A 20361-nucleotide genomic window follows, 5' to 3' on the forward strand; every position below is an offset into this window, starting at 1 on the left:
ACTTTAGAACTCTCAACCACTGCAGCGGTCTGCTGAGAGGGTCAACGAGGTAGAGCCTCTCACGCACGCTTGTATGGGGGTCGCTTGACCCCCACAACCCTTTCCTCTTAATTAATGATGTGCCGAGCAACTGGATCTTTCAAAAAGAAAAAAACTCAGTTGTGTCCGGCTTTATGGAGAGAGGTACATTAGGAACCTTGCATCCTGATTGAGCTACTGCTACTCAGTTAACAAATGGGCTGGTGTGGTCACTGCTTATACCTTGTTGATTTGACACAGGGACTCAGGGTGCAGCTAATAATCTGAAGAGCATTGACTCAGATCGAAACGGCTACAAAGCTACTTTGGATATTGATGAAAACAGTGGCACGCATGACCATTCTTAAAGTTAATGAAGTGCTTACACTTGGATAAACAAACAGTGAAATCAAATTTAACACTTAACATCCTCGCCTGCAAACCTAGAGAGCCATCAATCGAAGAGCTTGCGTATAGATAAGATTACGAATTCAAAGACGATCTTCCTTGCATTATTTTATTATTATATATCATGCTAATATATAGCACCAGCAGAGAAGTTCACAACAAGCAAAAACAAATAAGCACATCCATAATACGGACAGTCCTTTGTATATATATGACAATTGACCTGCACAACACAACAACTGATGCCGCTGACGCATCGGATGCAATGAACTCTAGCAACCGCCGCCACCACCACAGCCCCCTCCCCCTCCACCGCCACCGCCACCGCCACAGCCGCCCCCTCCGCCATCGCCCCCTCCACCTCCACCACCTCCGGAGTATCTTGGTCGCCGTCTCGGTCCGTTAGAGCTGTCCCCACAGAGGAGGACGGTGAGCGTGATGGCCCAGACGGAGAGCAGGGCCACACCGAGCACCATGAGCCACGGCGGGACGAAGCCAGCTGCGGCAGCTGCTCCACCGTAGGCGAGAGCTCTTGCCATGTTGTGAAGAGCGAACACACAAACACACAAGGCGTAGGCAGCAGGGCTCTACTGTCAACAGAAGGATGAGACGCGCAGAGCTAGCTAGGCACTTAGGCAGGCTATATATATATATATATATATATATATATATATATATATAGCAGTATATAGCACCAGTAAGTCATCTCATCTGATTGGCCGGTTGGTCGCGGCGATTATTAAGCAGGCAGTTTATATATATTAAGGCCTTGTTTAGTTCAAATTTTTTTGGAAAATCCACACCGTAGCACTTTCGTTCGTATTTGACAAATATTGTCCAATCATAGACTAACTAGGCTCAAAAGAATTGTCTCGTCAATTCCGACCAAATTGTACAATTAGTTTTTATTTTCGTCTATATTTAATACTTCATGCATGCGTCTAAAGATTCGATGTGATAAGGCCTAAAAAATTTTTGCAAAACTTTTTAGAACTAAACAAGGCCTAAGCAGGCTATATATATAACGTTCTGCACGCAATTGGAAAGTGGATAGGATAGTAATGGACCTTGGCTCGCCATCGGTGTCAGTCAGACAGCAAAAACTACGAGCAACATGAGGGTGCTTGAGGAAACTGTTATTTGTGTTGGAAGTCACCGCTGCTACAGATTTTTAGAAACGTTTCTATTTTTTTACCAGGGCGGTTTTGTCAAAATCCTCCTTTAAAAATGGTTTATGAGCCAATCTAGCCGTAGAAGTTAATTTTTAATTTAGAGACGGCTAGAAAGCTTAGCTGACTCTACAAATATCCTCTATTTTTAATCGCCTCTATAAATGTAGAGGCGGCTGGAAAGTTCAATTGCCAGTGAAAGTATTATTTCTAGAGATAAAGAAATAGAGGCATTTTTAGAGTTAGCTTCAAATTTTATTCGTCTCTTTTAAAGACGGTTAGCAATTTGGCGCGCCTCTAAAAATAGAAGCAGCACAATAACATTTATAATATTTTAAAATGAAGATGGATGAAAACAAACTTTGTATTAAAGTTGTATTATTTGAAGAGATCAATAACCTTATAGTTGACAACTTTTCATTTAAAATCATTTAAGACTAAAAAATTTATTTTAAGTTTTCATAATCTAAAATTATTTTTTAGTTTTTTTTCAAATGACCTTATTTTAAGTTTTTAGATTTTGATTTTTTTTTTAAAAAAAAAGTTTCTGATGATCTCAGATAAAAAAATGATCTAAATTAAATTTATAGTACTCCAAGATAAACAATTAGCTGTTGACTTTTAATTTCAAAATCATTTAGGCTCTTGAGTTTGACCTTGCAGCTGTGTACGCGCAAAAATAGGTGTATAACGCGTGGCTTGGGTCAAACCGCCGCCTCTACAAACTCATGACACGCGGTGCTGATGTGTTTTCCTTTCCTCACTTGCTTATCCCAGACGCCTTCTCTTGACTGGTCGACCTGTGATTTGTGAAGCACCGATGCCCGATCGATCGATGGAGTTGCATACATTATGAAGCATATAGCGGTTGGATGTGGTCATAGTCAAATTTGGAGAGCAGGCAGTTACGAAGAAATTTGGAGAGCAGGCAGTTACCTTAGAACATGTCTTTCTCTCTACAAATGCTGATATGGGAACCTGGCATTACTACTCATCTCAGACAGTAGTGAAAGGTACTGCATTTTGTGTGACACTGGGAGCTGTACCCTCTAGCGTCCATGGAGAGGCCAATTGTGGTATGGCTGTAGGCTTGTGGTAACTGTCAAATGGTTTCTTCATGAGTTCGCGGCCTGGCTGAACTTCAGGGCTAGGCCACATCTGCTAATTGTCATCTTTTTGTTTCCATACCGTAAATTTGACTAGATTTATAGAAAATACGTACAACATTAGTATCTTTAAATAAATTTATTATGAAAATAGATTCAACAATGTATATAATGATATTAATTATGTACCATAATTATTAATATTTTTATATAAAATTAGTCAATGTTATTTTTTGAGAAGCAAGAACAACAGTTATTTAGGAACTAAAGGGAGTATGTATCTTCAAATAGCACATGCTGCATTGCATACTTAACTTCACGTCTTTACCTTCCTCTCCCATCATATCCCCTGGTTTTAGCAATTAGCATAAGCAAAAGCAGCTTGCAGCTAGATCGTCATTCAACCAAACGACCCATCAGACACTAGGATCACATGTTCAATAAGCCTAATCTCAGCCATAGATGAAATGTTTACCCAAATTAGATCAAGTATAGTTTATGATTCGGCTCATAAATGTCAATAAAAAAATATGAAGTTCTAATCCATGTCACTAAGCCTAAATAAAGATTGGATCTAAATTTAGTCGTCAACATATGTCCCTCTGTTTTTTTTCTGACAAATCTCACGTACAAAAATAATATCTAGTCTTACTCTAAGCCAAAGGACGACCATATTTATATTTTCTTAAGGGCCAGAAAACTTACCAGCTATAGTTAGGAGTTACTCTCTCTTACTCTATCCACCAAAGTATGCATATCCAAAATAAATAAGAAACAATCTATTTCGGCTAGCGGCAAAAACTGTAACTAATCAAATGAACAATAATTTGGTAACCATCTCTGTAATATATCATCCAAGGATCATAAGTAGGCCATGAGAGGTAACCAAACATATCTTGGTATGGATTCAATGACATGATTTTGTGGCATGGTTATGGAATATGGATGATGTGCAAACCGAAGATCTTAATGGTTTGTAGCAAACCTTTGGCTTAACTGTTTGTTTGATCTTCTCTCCTCTTCAGCTGTGTTGAACCATCTGCACTAGATGGTTGCACGTTACTCCTATCTTTTTTTTTTTTGACAAGGCACGTTACTCCTATCTTGACTGCTCTTCTTGAGAACCCATGTCACCTTCTTCTTTACCTTTGTAACTTTTGCTCCTTTCCAACTTGATAAAATGAATGGACATCTCGGCTTTGATTTTGATTTTGGTAATGGCAATTCTTTCTTGATCTTGGATCCAAATTGTTGTCAACAAGAAGTACTTTGCTTCTTGATCCGTATATATATGAACAAATTACTACTCCCTCCATCTTAAATTATAAGTCATTCCAAGAATCTTGGAGAGTCAAAACATCTAAGTTTGACCAAATTTATATGGTAGGATAATAACATTTATGATATCAACTAAGTATCATTAGGTTCTTTATTAATTATATTTTCATAGTATATCTATTTGATGCTACAAAACTTCATAATTTTTTTTATAATTTAGATATTTTGACTCTCTAAGATTCTTAGAATGACTTACAATTTAGGAAGGAGTAATATCTTGCATTGGCTGTTAATGGAACAACGTGTGGTCCACTCGATTCTCATAACCACGTCCTACTCAACCTCAACCACCACGAGAATGCAATATGAAAATAGACCCCACGGTGGAAGACGTCCCAAACAGTGGTGAAGCAAGATTTAGATTTATGGGGCAAATGTCAATAGGGGGCTGATCATTTATCCTTTAATTGTTATGTATTAATTATGTAGTAGATTAGCTAAATCATAAAGCGTTGTATCAGAAAGTAGCAAAGTTAGGAGGCGGGTCCTTCCAGCCTCCTTTCTATGCTACTGGTCCCAAACATAGTCTTATGTATACAAAATGACGTGCTATTATATGCAAAATGAATTGTTACGCAGATATGAGCATGGTCCGGCGTATGTATACAAAATGACTTGTTGCGCACCAGTGCTATAATTTTACTTTGTGGTGATGAAATTATCCTGCTCTCCTGTCGTGTACGTAATGCCGACGGCAAGAGAATGCGCAGCGAATGCAGCTCGAGCACTAGACCTTCACAGGCGAACGTCAGGGAATGAATGTCTGGGTCCACAAGTCAGATACTAGAAAAGGTTGTGCCGACAGCACTGTACATCTCGAGTCAAGCAACAGAACAAGTTTGGCGCAAGGATATATGCATCTGCTTATAAAACCCACTGACGCAAGAGTTGAAAAAACAAAACTCCCCAAACTTATAAAACCCAGAAGCACAAATATTCATACCAGGCTGACTAAAAAGCTAGCTAGTACCCCTCCAAGTGCATCTGATTCATGAGGCTCACAGGATCTTACATGATACATGGTTTCCTAACACTTGCATTACCATAACAAACCTAGGCCAGGGAATGAAGCTCATGACTGAATAGGCTTGACCTTGAAGTGGAGACTGATCAGCGAAAACACAAAACACTTTAGATCCTGCGAAAAAAAAAACACCAGGGGAAAACGTAAGCAATGTAGATCTCATTTACAATGCTGACAAAAATTAGTTTCCACAAGAATTTAAACCAGACAGTCTAGGATGCATCCACCTCACTTCATGCTTTTGGATTACATTCAAATTAACCCCATGGCAATGATCCATATTCTATAATGTGCTCAAAATGGAAATGATCTGCTATGCAAGCTAAGAAGTTTTGAGCATGTATCAACAGTTCAACACATATAAAAACATCTACACAGTAAGTTTAGAGTCTTTGCTGAGCATGTGGCAGTTTAGAGTTTTCACATATCTTACTGGCAAGTTTCAGATACAACAAACAATTTTAGCACCGATTTTATCTAACATGAAGTTATTCCATGAAACAAGTATTGACATGCCAATAATGCTTGAGGTAATAAAGACCTCAATTAATTCTAGTGTGTGTAAATCAAAGCAACTAGCTAAGTTCAAAGAATAGCATCATTCATCAGCTAAGTTTCTGAGGGCGGTTGCCAGTTGGTATAGAAACATAAAAAATCAATGTTTCCCCTGCATCTGGTTTGCACTTAATAATGATGATTATGTCAAGACTACTAAAGGCTAAGAGTGCAAGTTGTAAAGTGTGGAGCCAGATATGCTTCCTCAATAGGAAACGAAATAAAATGTTTCTGAGCAGTACCCAAAATGCCCAGGAAAAAAACGTGACCCATGCTGAAAACACTGAATATGCCACATCAAAACAGCTAGATATTTTTTTTTATTCTTCTTTTCATTTTAAGAAAAAATAAAGAACAAAGTTTGCTCCAAAATTCCAAAACAAAGTTAGGCATCCAAACAGGTAAGTCAAACTATATAAAAAAACTATTTCGTTAGGTAATCTGTAATCAGTACATGTTACGTGGATGTATGGCCAAATGGTTGGCAAGAAACAGTCTTCCTCAGGGTGTACTATATTCGCGTTCAGCATTTACTTTCTACTAAAGTTTTCATCATTTAGTACATATATATATAGTGAGAAAAAACTTATTGTTAGGTTTAAATTTTACCTCCAGACCAATAAGAGCCACTAAGATTAGTAATTGATTCATATATATCTCAAAAACACTTGATTCGAACACTAATCAGTTCTACTTGCTCAACAGTCAACACCAACACTATTTTAACAACAAGAGAATAAGATTTCAATCGATTTATCCAATGCACACAAATCTGCAACTAAGAAACCGAAAAAGATGACCAAATGACAAATCTCAGAATTCTGACTGCAGGATGATAATTCTGGGTGACATTACACTATCGAACCTACCGGTGACCTGCTTGCTCTGCTCAGTTTAGCTAATCAAATGAACAAGTACCTATCACTGTCATCTCAACTATATATACTATGATTTGAATATCGTTGGCACCTAAAACTACAATGCACGGCAAGGAATAAAAGAACATAATGGTTAGGAGGGTTGGGATAAAAACCTGGACCAAGTAGTAGAAGATGCGTAGGCCATCTGGGTCTCTGCTTCCCACAACATCGACAAGGGATCCAATCTTGGAGGTGGTGAATGAGATGTGCTCATTGCCCATAACGATTTCGAGCTCCTGCCTGCCAATGTAGTTGGGCTCGGGCCAGTTTCTGTCATCCTCCCTCATAATCTGCGATGGGTGTCAAGCAATCAATCAATCAAAGCGACCGAGGCCTCTGTCATTAGCTCCAAACCCTAGCTAATTATAGGTTTTCCGGAGAGATTGAGGACCGAATCGACGAGAAGTACAAGGAGAGGCGAACTCACATCGGACTGCTGGATGATCCTCCTCGCCTCGCGGAGGGCGGAGCGGGAGACGAACACCTCCTTGCGGATCATGGTGTCGTTCTTGTAGTTGGAGTTGTTGGCGTAGCGGAGCTTGCCGTCGGGGCGGAACTCGAACTCGAGGAACTCGTGGCCGAACTTGCCCTTGTGCCCCACGTAATACCGCAGGTAGAACTCGTCGTCGCCGCCCCTGCGGTTCTCGCCGCCGCGCGCCGACATTGCTGTTGCTGAGCGAACGACACGACTTGCTTGGGCTGCTCTTTCGTTTTTGTTTTTTTTTTTTCCCTTTCGCGTTTTTTTTTTTGGGCCTCGGGCTCTCGGATTGGGTTTTTAGCAGCCGCAACGCGCTCGCCTCTTCTTATTTGTTTCTCTTTGTATCGGAATCGGACTCGTGTTGGCCTCCGTTTGGGCTTTTGACAGGGGTTGGTCTCTTAAATCAGGCCCATTTTGTAGCATTAACAAAGAAGCCCATATATATTATTATTTGACGGAAAAAATCTATTTTACCTACCTCAACTATCACAAAAGTCCACTAAAAAGACTATCACAAAAGTCAGTTTTTCCTCCCTCAAACAATTTTAAAACTAAAAATAGTTACTTCCCTCATCTCTCAAAACCGATCACTTAACCATCATGATTGTTCCCTGGGTGGGTTTTTTTCTTTATGTTTATTTCAGCTGAATTTTTAAAAAATCATAGTAGATCAAGAAAAATCATAAAATAGAAAACTCAACGGTGTTGGACTCCATATTAGTTAGATCTACATAGTAAATATATGACATGGTATATTTTAGTGCAAAATTTTTGTTGTAACTTTATATCTATGTTTTTATATAATTAATTCATAGTTGTGGCTTCTCTTGTCCAATTGTAGTGAAAATTTTATGGTGGACTAATCATCGCATTCTTGAGTTGTAGCAAAAATTTCATGCTCATTAGATCATGTATGATTGAGCTATAGATTTATCTAAGTTTATATTTGTTAAATATTTTTTAAATGATTGAGTTATAGACTTACCAGGAAGGTTGTAGAGTAGAAAAAATATACAGGAACAGGCAGCCACAACTCTGCCACGGCGCCCTAGGGCAGGTCTATGACTCTGACCAGGAAAGTCTTCCAGTGAAGCTTTCAACAAAGCCATCCACCCAGCGACTTCAACCTCTTGAACCCTGCCGTGCTTCGTAGATGAGCCATGGGATCCGAATTTTTTTTAATTTTGACATTGTAGCACTTTCATTTTTATTTGACAAACATTGTCCAATCATGTGGTAACTAGGCTTAAAAGATTCGTCTCGCGATTTACAGGTAAACTATACAATTAGTTTTTGTTTTCAGCTATGTTTAATGTTCCATGCATGTGCCACAAGATTCGATATGACGGGAAATCTTAAAAAAATTTGGTTATTGGGATGAACTAAACAAGACCCTAACTGTATATTGAAATATATAACTTCTCCTTCCATTCCAAAAAAAACATATAGACAGCAAACCTGCAATAAATATGCCTTCTGCTGGAAATAATGACCTTATATTTAATGTTTCATGCATGTGCCACAAGATTCGATATGACGGGAAATCTTAAAAAAAAATTGGTTATTGGGATGAACTAAACAAGACCCTAACTGTATATTAAAATATATAACTTCTCCTTCCATTTCAAAAAAAAAACATATAGACAGCAAACCTGCAATAAATATGCCTTCTGCTAGAAATAATGACCCCTGGATGAATGAACAGCATCACTTGCATTCTTTCACGGTGTAAGCGATTGTGTAGCACGCCCATTGACACATGGATAGGATCAGAATCCGGAATGCAATAACTCAGCTTCCTATAAAAGGAAATTCACCCTTACTTCACCGGCCTATAATCCTGGCCCTGTTTGGTTTCTCTTGCTAAATTTTAGCTAATTAAATTTTAAGTCTTGTTTAGTTCACTCTAAAAACTAAAAAGTTTTCAAGATTCTCCGTCACATCGAATCTTTTGACATATGCATGAAGCATTAAATATAGACGAAAATAAAAAATAATTGTACAGTTTATCTGTAAATTGCGAGACAAATCTTTTGATCCTAGTTAGTCTATGATTGAACAATATTTGTCACAAACAAACGAAAGTGCTACAGTAGCGAAATCCAAAATCTTTTCCATCTAAACAAGTCCTTAGTCACTTTAGTAGCTAAAGTTCCAAACACATTGATTAAAAGGAGCTAAAATAGTTTAGTTTCATTAGTTACCCAAGAGTAGCTAAAATAATTTTAGCTAGCTAAAATTTAGCAAAGGGAACAAGACAGACCATTGCCATGGGGTGGCGACGTGCTGCATGCAATGGCGAAGTTAGCTAGAGCAAATTAGAGAAGAATGTAATTACCTTGTAAATGCATAGACATGTATCACGAGAGGGTGTAGTATATGTGTGGTGAAATTTTTACCAAACTCATTGATTTTGCATTTTATTAGGGGTGCATGTGCGCCTCCTAACCATAATAGTGTAGCTTCGCCCCTGCATGCAAGTGAACTGCAAAGTAAGGAAAGACAAGGTTGACATGCCATGCCACCCGTGTCCCATGATGACTGACGAGCACGGATGTGCAGTTCACTGTTTACCCTTCCATGTACAGGCCTACAGCACCTGCTGCAGCCTCACAGCGACCAACAATTGGCCTCGTTTAGTTCGCAAAAAATTTCAAGATTCTCCGTCACATCGAATCTTTGGTCGCATGCATAGAGCAGTAAATATAGACGAAAATAAAAACTAACTGCACAGTTTACCTGTAATTTGTGACATGAATCTTTTGAGCCTAGTTACTCTATAATTAGACAATATTTGTCAAATAAAAACAAAATGCTACAGTATCTAAAAACAAAAAATTTTGCAAACTAAACAAGGCCAATGTTTTGGTGCAGGCCGTAGCAATGCGAAGCAATGCCCAGTATCCTAGCTATGCGTATGGAGCCATGTGGACCCTGAACTTGCGAGTTCAAGTGTCTGCTGAAGATACCTTGATCCCATCGCATACTGTGCATTGACCCTATGATTGAGAGATGCTAATTGGTGCGGGAGTTCTTATTAGCATTGTGAACTGTGGCTGATTCCAGTTCAGCTTTTCTTTCATTCTACAAGGTAACAAGGATTTAGTACAGTATAATTTCACAGTTCACTTCGATCAAGTACTGTACATGTTTATCGAGAGTTCAGTGTGGTTAGCAGTTTCCCTGTCAAGAGTAGCTGCATGTTGTGCCTCAACTATATGCATGCACGGGGTGACTGCAAAAACGAATCCCTGCCTGCATGTGTGTTGCTGCTCCTCTGAGAATCAAGACATGGCCCAGGTTTGAGGTTTCTCTGCTGTAAACAGGAGCCTGGGACTGATGAGCGGACTATTTAAGACCGGTAAGAATTCATCTTATTAATTTACCCAATGGTAATTAGGTGACGATAGGTCTTAACTCTTCCAAGATCAAACTGCAGCTATATGGAGAGAACTTTTCGTGTTCGAACTAGGAAGATGGATTTCTAAGAGATTGTTTGGTAATTTATATTGAGAAGGCAGTGCACTAATTGTTTGGTAATTTACATTTTGGATAATATTGTTGCGCTCATATGTGACTATACGTACGCGTTTGGAACTGCATGCTGCACTAGTTGTCTATGTACTTGCCCCTGGCCTGTACCTAATTTCTTGCTCCGTTCCTAGCTGAAATGCTCATAGGCTTGTGTATCTACGGCTGCACGCTGCCTAGGGCAAGAGCTTGAATTGAAAGAACAAGAGGCTCGCTTTAGCCCTTCCTCCTCGGCGGTTTTCACTTTTCACCGGTTGGGTCATACAGCTGTGCGTGCCTAAGCGACTCTGATCCTAACCATGCAATTCCTGTATGGATTCCTTTGGATTGGACGCCCCCTGGCTAGGAATTTGACTCTGACCTCAGTACATGACTTGTCGACCACTGAACGCGTCATAGAACATGGGTACTAGCTCGATTCACTTTTTTTTTCTTTCAAAATCGTGCAATTTAATTCTCATACAAATACAGTATAGCTTTGTTATGCAAAATGGCAAAGGTAGTAGATCTCGTTCATACTCATTTCGAGGGAGGAAACACAGTTACATTATCAGCCGAATTTGTGACGATAATTCGGCGAAAGGTCTCATGAACAATATACATATCATCAGCTACTAAAACAAAGCACAACAGGCGAAGACAGAAACACTGGTTCCAATAATCATCATGCTAGCACTGTTATTCTAGTTCTACAGTTGTAGTAACTAGGGCCCGTAGCATATAAAGAGCCCAACGATCAAGAACATGGCAATAAATCCCGTCGCGAACCCTAGTGCCCCCGCCACCATCTGCATCTGCGCAATAGTCAGCGGACGGCGGCTGCGCTTGGACAGGGTGGCGGCGGGCGCCGGCGCCGGCGCCGGCGTCGGAGCGGCGCTGATGATTTTGTTGAGGGGATCTGCGACGCGCACGAGCACGACCATCCGCTGGCCCGCCTCGCAGCGCGCCGGCGCGCCGCTGATGAAGTAGAAGAGGCCGGGGCGGGCGAGCGTGAACTGGGTGTCGCCGCCGTCCGCGAAGAACCGGCGCACCGGGCTCGCCGCGCTGCACCGGTCGTAGTCGCCCTGCCGCACCAGGAGGACCGAATCGCTCCAGCGCTTGAAATCTGGACGCGGACCGGGCGGACCCGTACGTACGTACGTGCGTCAAAAGTGGCACGCAAATAAGGCACAAGACAAGAACCAGCATGATTAAGATTAATCCTAGTCGGCGTTGCTAGCTAGCTTGCTCGGAGTGCCCCAGAGCATGCAGCTTACCCAGGACGTCGCCGACGTAGAAGCTCTGCGTCATGGCCCACTTGCTGAGCGTCTGCTGGGTGCCGTCGTCGTCGTTGCCCGGCGGCGCCGCCAGCCCCGTCTCGTCGCCGACGCTGTACACCTCCGGTGGCCGTGACGACGACGACGACGACGACGCGGAGGCGGGGAGGAGGAGGACGCCGGCTGCGACTGCGAGGAGGATGGCGAAGCGGAGGCGGCTCATGTTGACGCGTGCGCAGATCGAGCCCGCACGATGTCAGCTCGCCGCGGCAGACAGCTAGCAGTGTGGGGTTTTGCTGCAGGTGTCCCTTCCCTTCCCGCTTCTGCAGCCTGCAGGTGAGGTGACGGGTACTGCACTGCACGCGTTGGTACTAGGGTGGTACGTCCAGTCCAGGAGAGGAGACCTGCAGGAAGCATCCTTCCCAGTGCGCGTCGTCCACCCACCAACCTACGGAGTACGACGTAGGAGTACGTACATGTGAGTACTAGTACGTGACTTAAGCCGACCTCATTTTACTTTGTGCACCTGCTTGTGTGTTGCTCATGCGAAATTTGCAGCAGTAAACATCTTTAATTAATTTTCAGATCGACTGCACAGCAGTCGTAGTTGCAGACTTGCATCGCCTGCAGCACAACACTCACTGACTCACTGTCTGGCTGTCTGCACGCTGCTCGGTCATGGACAGTGAGGCCTTGTTTAGTTCGCAAAAATTTTCAAGATTCCCCGTCACATCGAATCTTTAGTCGCATGCATGGAGCATTAAATATAGATAAAAATAAAAACTAACTGTACAGTTTACCTGTAATTTGTGAGATGAATCTTTTGAGCCTAGTTACTCCATGATTGGACAATGTTTGTCAAATAAAAACAAAAGTGCTACAGTAGCCAAAAACCAAAGTTTTTGCCAACTAAACAAGGCCTGAATTCGAGCTGCTACTGCTAGCACCTCTTTTCACGATAAACGAGTGTCGGCCTTGTTTAATTCCGAAAAGTGAAAAGTTTTCGGTACTGTAGCACTTTTGTTTGTTTGTGACAAATATTATCCAATCATGGACTAACTAGGATCAAAAGATTCGTCTCGTGATTTACAGCTAAACTGTGTAATTAGTTTTTGTTTTCGTCTATATTTAATATTTCATGTATGTGCCACAAAATTCGATGTGACGGGGAATCTTGAAAACTTTTTGGTTTTCAGGGTGAACTAAACAGAGCCTAGTATACAATGGGACACATGACGTTAACAATAAAGTACTCTAGCTGAAGGCCTTGTTTAGTTCGCAAAAATTTTCAAGATTTCCTGTCACATCGAATTTTTGGTCGCATATAGGTAGCATTAAATATAGACGAAAATAAAAACTAACTGCACAGTTTACCTATAATTTGTGAGATGAATCTTTTGAGCCTAGTTACTCCGTGACTGGACAATGTTTGTAAAAATAAAAACGAAATGCTAAAGTACCCAAAAACAAAAAAAATTGCGAACTAAACAAGTCCCAAGTCTCAACCGTGTCTCTACAGCAGTGTTTTTGGCGCTGAGGTGTGCATCTCCACTTGCCTAGAGCTTGTTTACTTCCATCTAAAAACCCAAACTGTTTCAAGATTTCTGGTCATATCAAATCTTTTGACGCATGCAATAAAGTATTAAATATAGACAAAAATAAAAACTAATTGTACAGTTTAGTCAGAATTGACGATACAAATTTTTTGAGCCTGGTTTTAGCTTATGGTTGGACAATAATTACCATAAACAAACGAAAGTTCTACAGTATCGTGAAATTTTTCGAACAAAACAAGGCCCTAGGCCTTGTTTAGATGTGAAATTTTTTTGAATTTCGCTACTGTAGCACTTTCGTTTGTTTGTGGTAAATATTATCTAATTATAGACTAATTATGGTCAAAAGATTCGTCTCGCGATTTACAATCAAATTGTGTGATTAGTTTTTGTTTTCGTTATATTTAATGCTTTGTGTATGTACCATAAGATTTGATGTGACAGTGAATTTTAAAAACTTTTTAGATTTCGAAGCGAACTAAACAAGACCATAGCAGAAGAGCTGAATTTGGAAGGGCAGAGGCACGAGGCCTTGGGGCCCTCTGCTCCGTTTGTTATCACCTGTTGGGATATGCATCGCTTTGTAGCGACGCGGTGACCATTAGCCGTATATATGCATCGTTTTCTAGTGCCCGATACATATGCATGCTATAAAGAAAGTGCTATAACATATGTTTTCAGTTTTCACTCTCTTTTTTCTTCCACAACTAAGCAACTGGTTGAACACCTTTCTTTTATTTGGAACCCAAAGTGACTCACCACCTTGCATTGCCCACCCCTAGCAAGCTACATATATACTCGTTTCGTCCTAAAAAAAGGTAATTTTAAGTTTGAGACAAGTGAAACCTTTTAAGTTTAATTAAATTTATAGAAAATAATATCAACATTTATGTCTCCAAATAGTTTGGGTTGAGGTAAAGCTACTTCATGGCATGTAGTCATCAATGTATGGAAGATCAACACGGACTATTTTACTTCTTGGAATATGTAAGAGCAACTCTAAGAGCTTGGCTCTTCTTATTATGAATGCTATTTTAGAATTTGTATAGTAAAAAAGTAGGCTTCAACAAATATGTTATCTGATTTTGTAAAATAGAAAGTTGGCTATCCCTTAATTTTCGGTGGCTGTATATAGCCAACGATTAACACTGGCTATATATCTAATTTTGTAAAATAGCAAGACTGTTGTGAACTTTTTTTTAAGAAGCTTTCTATTTTACAAAATGGCTAAACAATAAAATTTAACTACTAATTTTAACCAAGCTCTTGGTGTTACTCTAATAAGATAAAGTTTTCAAAATTAACTATCCTTTCCACCACTTTTTTATTTCATACGGATAGCCAGCTGCTCTAAAGATTAGATCAGGAGGTAGGCTAGATAGGGGTGTGTGATTCCCTCCTAGGCTAGTTTTTCAACAAAGTGAGAGAATGTTAGAAGGAAGGCTAATATGATAATGAATCCATGGTTGATTTGAAGTGAAGCTTGTGCCGCGCCGAAACAGCTATTGAAACAGAATAATTTCAGCGGATAATTCAGCAAATAAAGGCGAACATATAATAAATTAAAGCACAGAAGACGAAGAAGTGCCGAACAATGACAGATCTCAACCACCTGGGTGAACATAGTTCCTCGCCCATTTCTACAATCCAAGCTTATCTAGCACGGCGGCGGCGCAATTCATACACAGCCACATGATTACCCCTGCGAAGGAACACCCGGCCAGAAACCCTAGCAGCGCCGGCGCGAGCAGCTTGAACCACACAGGTATCGGGCGGTCGGACGGCGGATTAGTGACGTTGGTGGGCTCCATCGTCCACGGCCCCGGCGCCGGCGCTGGGGCAAGGGTCGGGGCGCCGTCCCCGCCGAGAGACGAGCGCGCGTCCACGACGCGCAGGACCATCCGCTGCCCCGCCTCGCAGCGCGCCGGCGCGCCGCTGATGAAATAGAAGAGCCCCGGGTGGGCGAGCTTCAACCGGGTGTCGCCACCGTCCGCGAACCGGCGCGCCGGCGGGCTCGCCGCGCTGCACCGCTTGTAGTCGCGCCAGCGCACAAGCAGCACCGAGTCGTTGGAGCGCTTGAAATCTGGACACGCGCCGTACGTACGTGTGTCAAAAGACTCATCAAAGCTCAAAAGTGGCGCGCGCGCACACACACACAGCAAGAAGCCAAGAACCAGCAGAATTGATCGTTTGATCGATCCTAGTCGCCGTTGCGTGCTCGATCGGAGTGCCGGAGCTTACCCAGGACGTCGCCGACGTAGAAGCGGTGCCTCATGGCCCACTTGCTGAGCGTCTTGTGGGTGCCGCCGTTGCTCGCCGGAGCGGTCCGCCACTCGTCGCCGACGAAGTACACTGCCGGTGGACGTGACGCCGACGCCGACGACGCGGAGGCGGCGAGGAGGAGGAGGAGGAGGACGCCGAAGGAATAGGCTGTCAACAGGACGGTGAAGCGGAGGCCGGCCATTGACGTGTGTGCATAGATCGGGCGCGCACGATCTCGCTTGCAGTCGCAGAATGGGGCTTTGCTGCTGGCTGAGGCGCCCTGGCGACCTGGCGTGTCGATCGGCCGCCGCTGCACTGCAAAGAGAGGGTTTTCCACTACTTTTCCGTCTCTGTCGGCTGGCCGGAAGATCTTCTGTGCAGGGACGGCCCGTGTACTCCTACGCCCCTGAGCTGCGCACAGCGTTCATGGACAGGACACAGCATCCGAGTGCGCGTCCAGCCGTCCACCTTACATGTGTGACTTGCCTTTGAGACTTGAGAGAATGAGAGTATACTGTACTAGCTAGTCAGTCGACCTCCTTTTGTGCACCTGCTTTGCGCTTCTCATGTGAAATTTGAGCCAGTAAACATTTTCAGATAGAGTGCAGTTTGCAGAATTGCATTACAGTTGCAACTTGCAAGCACTGTCTGGTCGCTGCTGGTCGGGAGCTAGCACCTCTTTCCATAATAAATGGTGTACTGATCACGTAGTATACTAGTATACACCGCACAGCAGCACACGATGTCAACACTAAGAAGTACGTCCATCTGTCCATCGTATACCCACTAATAACCCACATATTTTTGTATATTTAATTAATATTTTTTAATTAATATTAAGCGATGTTACGAGCACTCACGGATGCAACTTGATTAATTTTGATTATCGCCATATTTTGATGTAATAAGTGGAAAGTTGTATGTAAATGTCAGTGACCGAGTTTTTTTTTTTTTTTTTGCTTTGCTTTGCTTGTGGCCCCCTGTCGTGCTATACTGCTACCTAGTTCCAATCATGTCGCAGCTAGCGCAGTGCCATACTGCTTTGTGGCGACACTACCACGGAGAAAGGTGTGCATAGTGTTGCAAATGCTTTTCTGTCCCGTAAAACGGCGAAATGCATGTAATTCGTTGTCACCCAAACATTGATCAAGGCCGGCAGCTATCCAAGCGTCGTTTATTATAATTTACACATACTTTGAAAACACTGCTGAACAGCTGGTAGATTCGGCTGATAAGTTCAAACGAACACTTGTTTTTGTTTTCTTTTCTTTGCGAACACTTCGGCCAACATCACTAGTGCACACTGTGATGAACTGATGATGTAGAAGGAAATGGCGCTCGCAATTCAATTCAGTAACAAGAAGCGACAGATACAAAACCCCACAAGTGTTCGCTGTTCATAGAAATGTAGTATAGGTCAGCATCTAGCAGAAGCATGGCATACAGTACCAGAGACGCAAGAACTTGCGTTCATCGACTATAAAGCGAGCTAGTACTAACTGCTGGGTCAATAGCTGCAACAGATATGATGGTAAGCAACTGACATGATGCACCGATCGATCGAAGATATATAAAAAACAACCACACACATCTGTAGAGAGTAGAGTCTTGTTAATCTGCGACGACGAATCACCAATGCAACACGTACATATAGGAGCTGAGAGGTGTAAACTACAGTTATAAAAACCCACTAGCTAGCTAGAGAGACTAGATCAAAAGACAGTCATGCATGCATGCTGTGTACAAGACTAGAATGAACTAGAAATTTAGAACAGACTAACGCCGCCTGCAGCCAACAAGTTGAAGCATATAGCTCTATATATCTAGCATATGCATGGTGACTATGCATACTTGCATAGCGCGCGCGTAGCCCACCAGGGTCCGCGGCGTGGCCGTCGCCGCAGCCCACCGATGGACGGATCCACCGCCAGCCCGGCGTCCAGGTCGTCCAGCGGCTGCGCCTCCTCGTCGCCCGCTTCGCCCTCCCCCGAGCGGCCCTGGCAGCAGAGGAGGAGGACGAGCAGCGAGACGACCCAGACAACGGCCAGGGCCACGCAGAGCACGACGGGCCACGGCGGCCACACGCCGCCGCCGCCGGTGGCGAGGTCGTCGACGTCGAGGGCCCGTGGCATGGCTAGCTAGCGCAGAGGCAGAGGCAGAGGCACAGCGGACGGAGAGAGACCTGCAGGGGAAGGAAACCGGGAGTGACTGAGAGTGAGAGTGCAGTGGTGGGAGTGGCAGTGAGTGTCTGACGAGTGAGCAGAAACCGGCAATGTGGCCTCTTTTGTGTGGAGCTGGGCAGTGATGAGCACCCCTTGTGTTTTTGGGGCATGCATGTGAATATGTGACCACGTACGTTGCGCGTTGCTAAATAAAACATGGTAGCTTTGCAGTCTTGCAGCCAGTGCCGTGTGGGTGCCATTGCCATATATAGCCACGGAGGAAGTTATGATGAAGCTGCCGAGCGACCTGCTGGTAAAGATCGTCGTGACAAGTGATAGGACTAAAGGGGCCTGAAAGACCTAGCTAGCTACTCCGTAGCTTTTTCTTCGGCGTGATATTCCCAACCTCACGACGACAGCTATGCATTCAGTTAACTGGTCAGATTATAGCTAATAAGACATGGTCAGTCCTTAGTGTCTCATGATTCATGATCTAGTCAGGCTACAATTGCATCTCCTGCTCCGGCCCGTTAGCTTGGCTGATAAGCCATGACTAAAATTATTTGTTGTGAGAGAAAAACACGGCTAGAACTATAATTTATTTATTTTGTGACAGCGATAGCTTCAAGTACTAGTCTGAAAACGAACTCATCGTCGATCCACGGCTCCAACAGACCAAATACAAGATACATCATCGTCTTAATTTCTCACACATGTAAGTGTGTATTCAGAAGATCTCGACAGCAGCAACACCAACCCATAACCAATTGATGAAGGCTAGCTAGACGACTAAGATAACAGCAAAGCAAGTAGGAGTACGAGAGTAACGACACGTCGCACACTGATCAGAGAGCTAGTAAGCTCATCCGATCCGATCCACGACAACGTACGCCTCGAGCTACAAAGCTAAGGCGTACACGTGCCCATGCATCAGCGACGACCACACGGCGAAAACAAGAGAGCCGGCAGCACAAGAAACGCCCGGGGGGTGCAAATGCTGATCTTCAAGACCTGCGACAGTGCGACTTCGATCGAGTCTGCAAACGCCACGAGCCGGGGCGCCGACCGCCGTGCCGTGCGTGCTCAGGCCTCATCAATCAACGTACCACCGTACCACCACCACCCGCGGCCCCGCCGTGTGCGAGCGTGGGTTCAGGCTAATAATTACCCCGCTGCCGAATAAGATGGCGACATGTCGTGGCGTTGCTGCTGCGCAGGCTGCAGCCGCGGCACGCCATGGCCGGAGCGCAGCACAGAAGAAGGAATGTGATGCAGCACGCGCAAGCGCTGGTGTGGTGGCCCCTTGTGCACCTTCCGTGCGAGCGCGCGCGTGCCTGCACACGCCACGCGCATGTGACCGCGTTGCCGAAAATGGCGAACTGCCGTGGCCCGTGGCGTCGCGAGGACATGGCGCAGGGCGGGCCTCATGGGAGACAGAGCACGGAAGAAGGAATGAGGTTGGTGTTGCGTAGCTGCCACGGAGCCAGTAGTGTAGTGTAGTGTAGTGTAGTGTAGTGTAGTGTAGTCCCATTCCCACCAGCTAAAGACCATGGCAATGTAAAAGGATGCTGATCGAGATGTTGTTTCAGAGGTCGTCGTCGATCCTCATTGGGCGCGTTTGGTTAACGTTTCTTTTTGATCCGTTTGGTTAATCCGTTAGAGTAGCTAATTATAAACCCTGCATGGTCATGTCATCGAATCAAACAATTTTTTTTCTGCAAAACATGAATCTCTGATCCTCGGGGGATGTTGTGCATCAGAGGACTTCTGGGCCCGAAAAGGAAGAGTCGAGGGAGACGGGCCGGGAGCTTTTCTAAACATGGGCCCAAGAGCCTATACTGCGAGATTTTAAGCAGCCCAACATTTGCGAGATTTTAAGCAGAAGTCCAAGTAAATTTGCGATGACTGAAGCCCAAGCAAAGGTAGTAGTAGATTGCAAAGACGAGAAGTGCGTTCTTGAATTAGCGATGTTCTAATAAGCTCTCTCAAACTCGGAACACGGGTTTGTTCTCTTGAGTCTTGACAAGTGGGTCCCACACATCATCGTTTGCACTGTCCAATTTTCTCCGCACCACAAATAAAGTTACTCCCTCCATTTCAATTTATAGGTAATTTTGTTTTTTCTAGATAAAGAAACTACTTTTAGGCCTTGTTTGGATGTTGTTGGATTCACTTCAATCCATGTGTGTTAGTGTGGGTTGGGGTGGAATTCAGTTCAAGTTTCACACCAATCCACCTCAACACATGTGGATTAATGTGAATCCGACTATATCCAAACAATACCTTATTATGCATTTACACATACCGTATAGTATCTAGGTACATAGCAAAAGCTAATGTATCTAGTAAAGTCAAAACAACCTATAGTTTGATGCGGAAGTGAGTAATTAATTAATTACATACTGAAATTACATCGCATTCATGTATTGGGTGCAGTTTTTAAGTAATGATCATAATCTAGTTGAAATGTAAGTGTAGGAAATTGGAGTTTTTTACGACATAATAATTTCCCAATAGTACTTTTGTCAAGCAAATCTTCCAACACTAGAAAAGTCATGCGCCATCACCCCATAGAACATCC

General features: G+C 43.3%; 4 protein-coding genes across 4 annotated transcripts; all 4 read right to left on the bottom strand.

Moving 5' to 3' along the window:
* LOC8063752 (loricrin) lies at positions 503 to 1034 on the bottom strand. The gene has a single exon (XM_002462493.2). The coding sequence runs from the start codon at positions 963 to 965 to the stop codon at positions 699 to 701; it is 267 nt and encodes an 88-aa protein (XP_002462538.1). The 5' UTR covers positions 966 to 1034; the 3' UTR covers positions 503 to 698.
* Positions 4800 to 7274, bottom strand: LOC8063753 (protein mago nashi homolog). The gene is made up of 3 exons (XM_002462494.2): positions 6966 to 7274; positions 6652 to 6828; positions 4800 to 5177 (listed from the first exon to the last, which is right to left on the bottom strand). Exons 1-3 carry the CDS (start codon positions 7200 to 7202, stop codon positions 5112 to 5114), a joined length of 480 nt encoding a protein of 159 aa, XP_002462539.1. The 5' UTR covers positions 7203 to 7274; the 3' UTR covers positions 4800 to 5111.
* Positions 11005 to 12234, bottom strand: LOC8063754 (early nodulin-55-2). Its single transcript, XM_002462495.2, has 2 exons — positions 11804 to 12234; positions 11005 to 11652 (listed from the first exon to the last, which is right to left on the bottom strand). The coding sequence occupies exons 1-2, from the start codon at positions 12024 to 12026 to the stop codon at positions 11252 to 11254; spliced, it is 624 nt and encodes a 207-aa protein (XP_002462540.1). The 5' UTR covers positions 12027 to 12234; the 3' UTR covers positions 11005 to 11251.
* On the bottom strand, positions 14889 to 16068 carry LOC110433202 (early nodulin-like protein 1). The gene is made up of 2 exons (XM_021455004.1): positions 15598 to 16068; positions 14889 to 15439 (listed from the first exon to the last, which is right to left on the bottom strand). The coding sequence occupies exons 1-2, from the start codon at positions 15818 to 15820 to the stop codon at positions 14997 to 14999; spliced, it is 666 nt and encodes a 221-aa protein (XP_021310679.1). The 5' UTR covers positions 15821 to 16068; the 3' UTR covers positions 14889 to 14996.

The sequence above is a fragment of the Sorghum bicolor genome, chromosome 2 (assembly GCF_000003195.3).
Source record: "Sorghum bicolor cultivar BTx623 chromosome 2, Sorghum_bicolor_NCBIv3, whole genome shotgun sequence".
NCBI lineage: Eukaryota > Viridiplantae > Streptophyta > Magnoliopsida > Poales > Poaceae > Sorghum > Sorghum bicolor.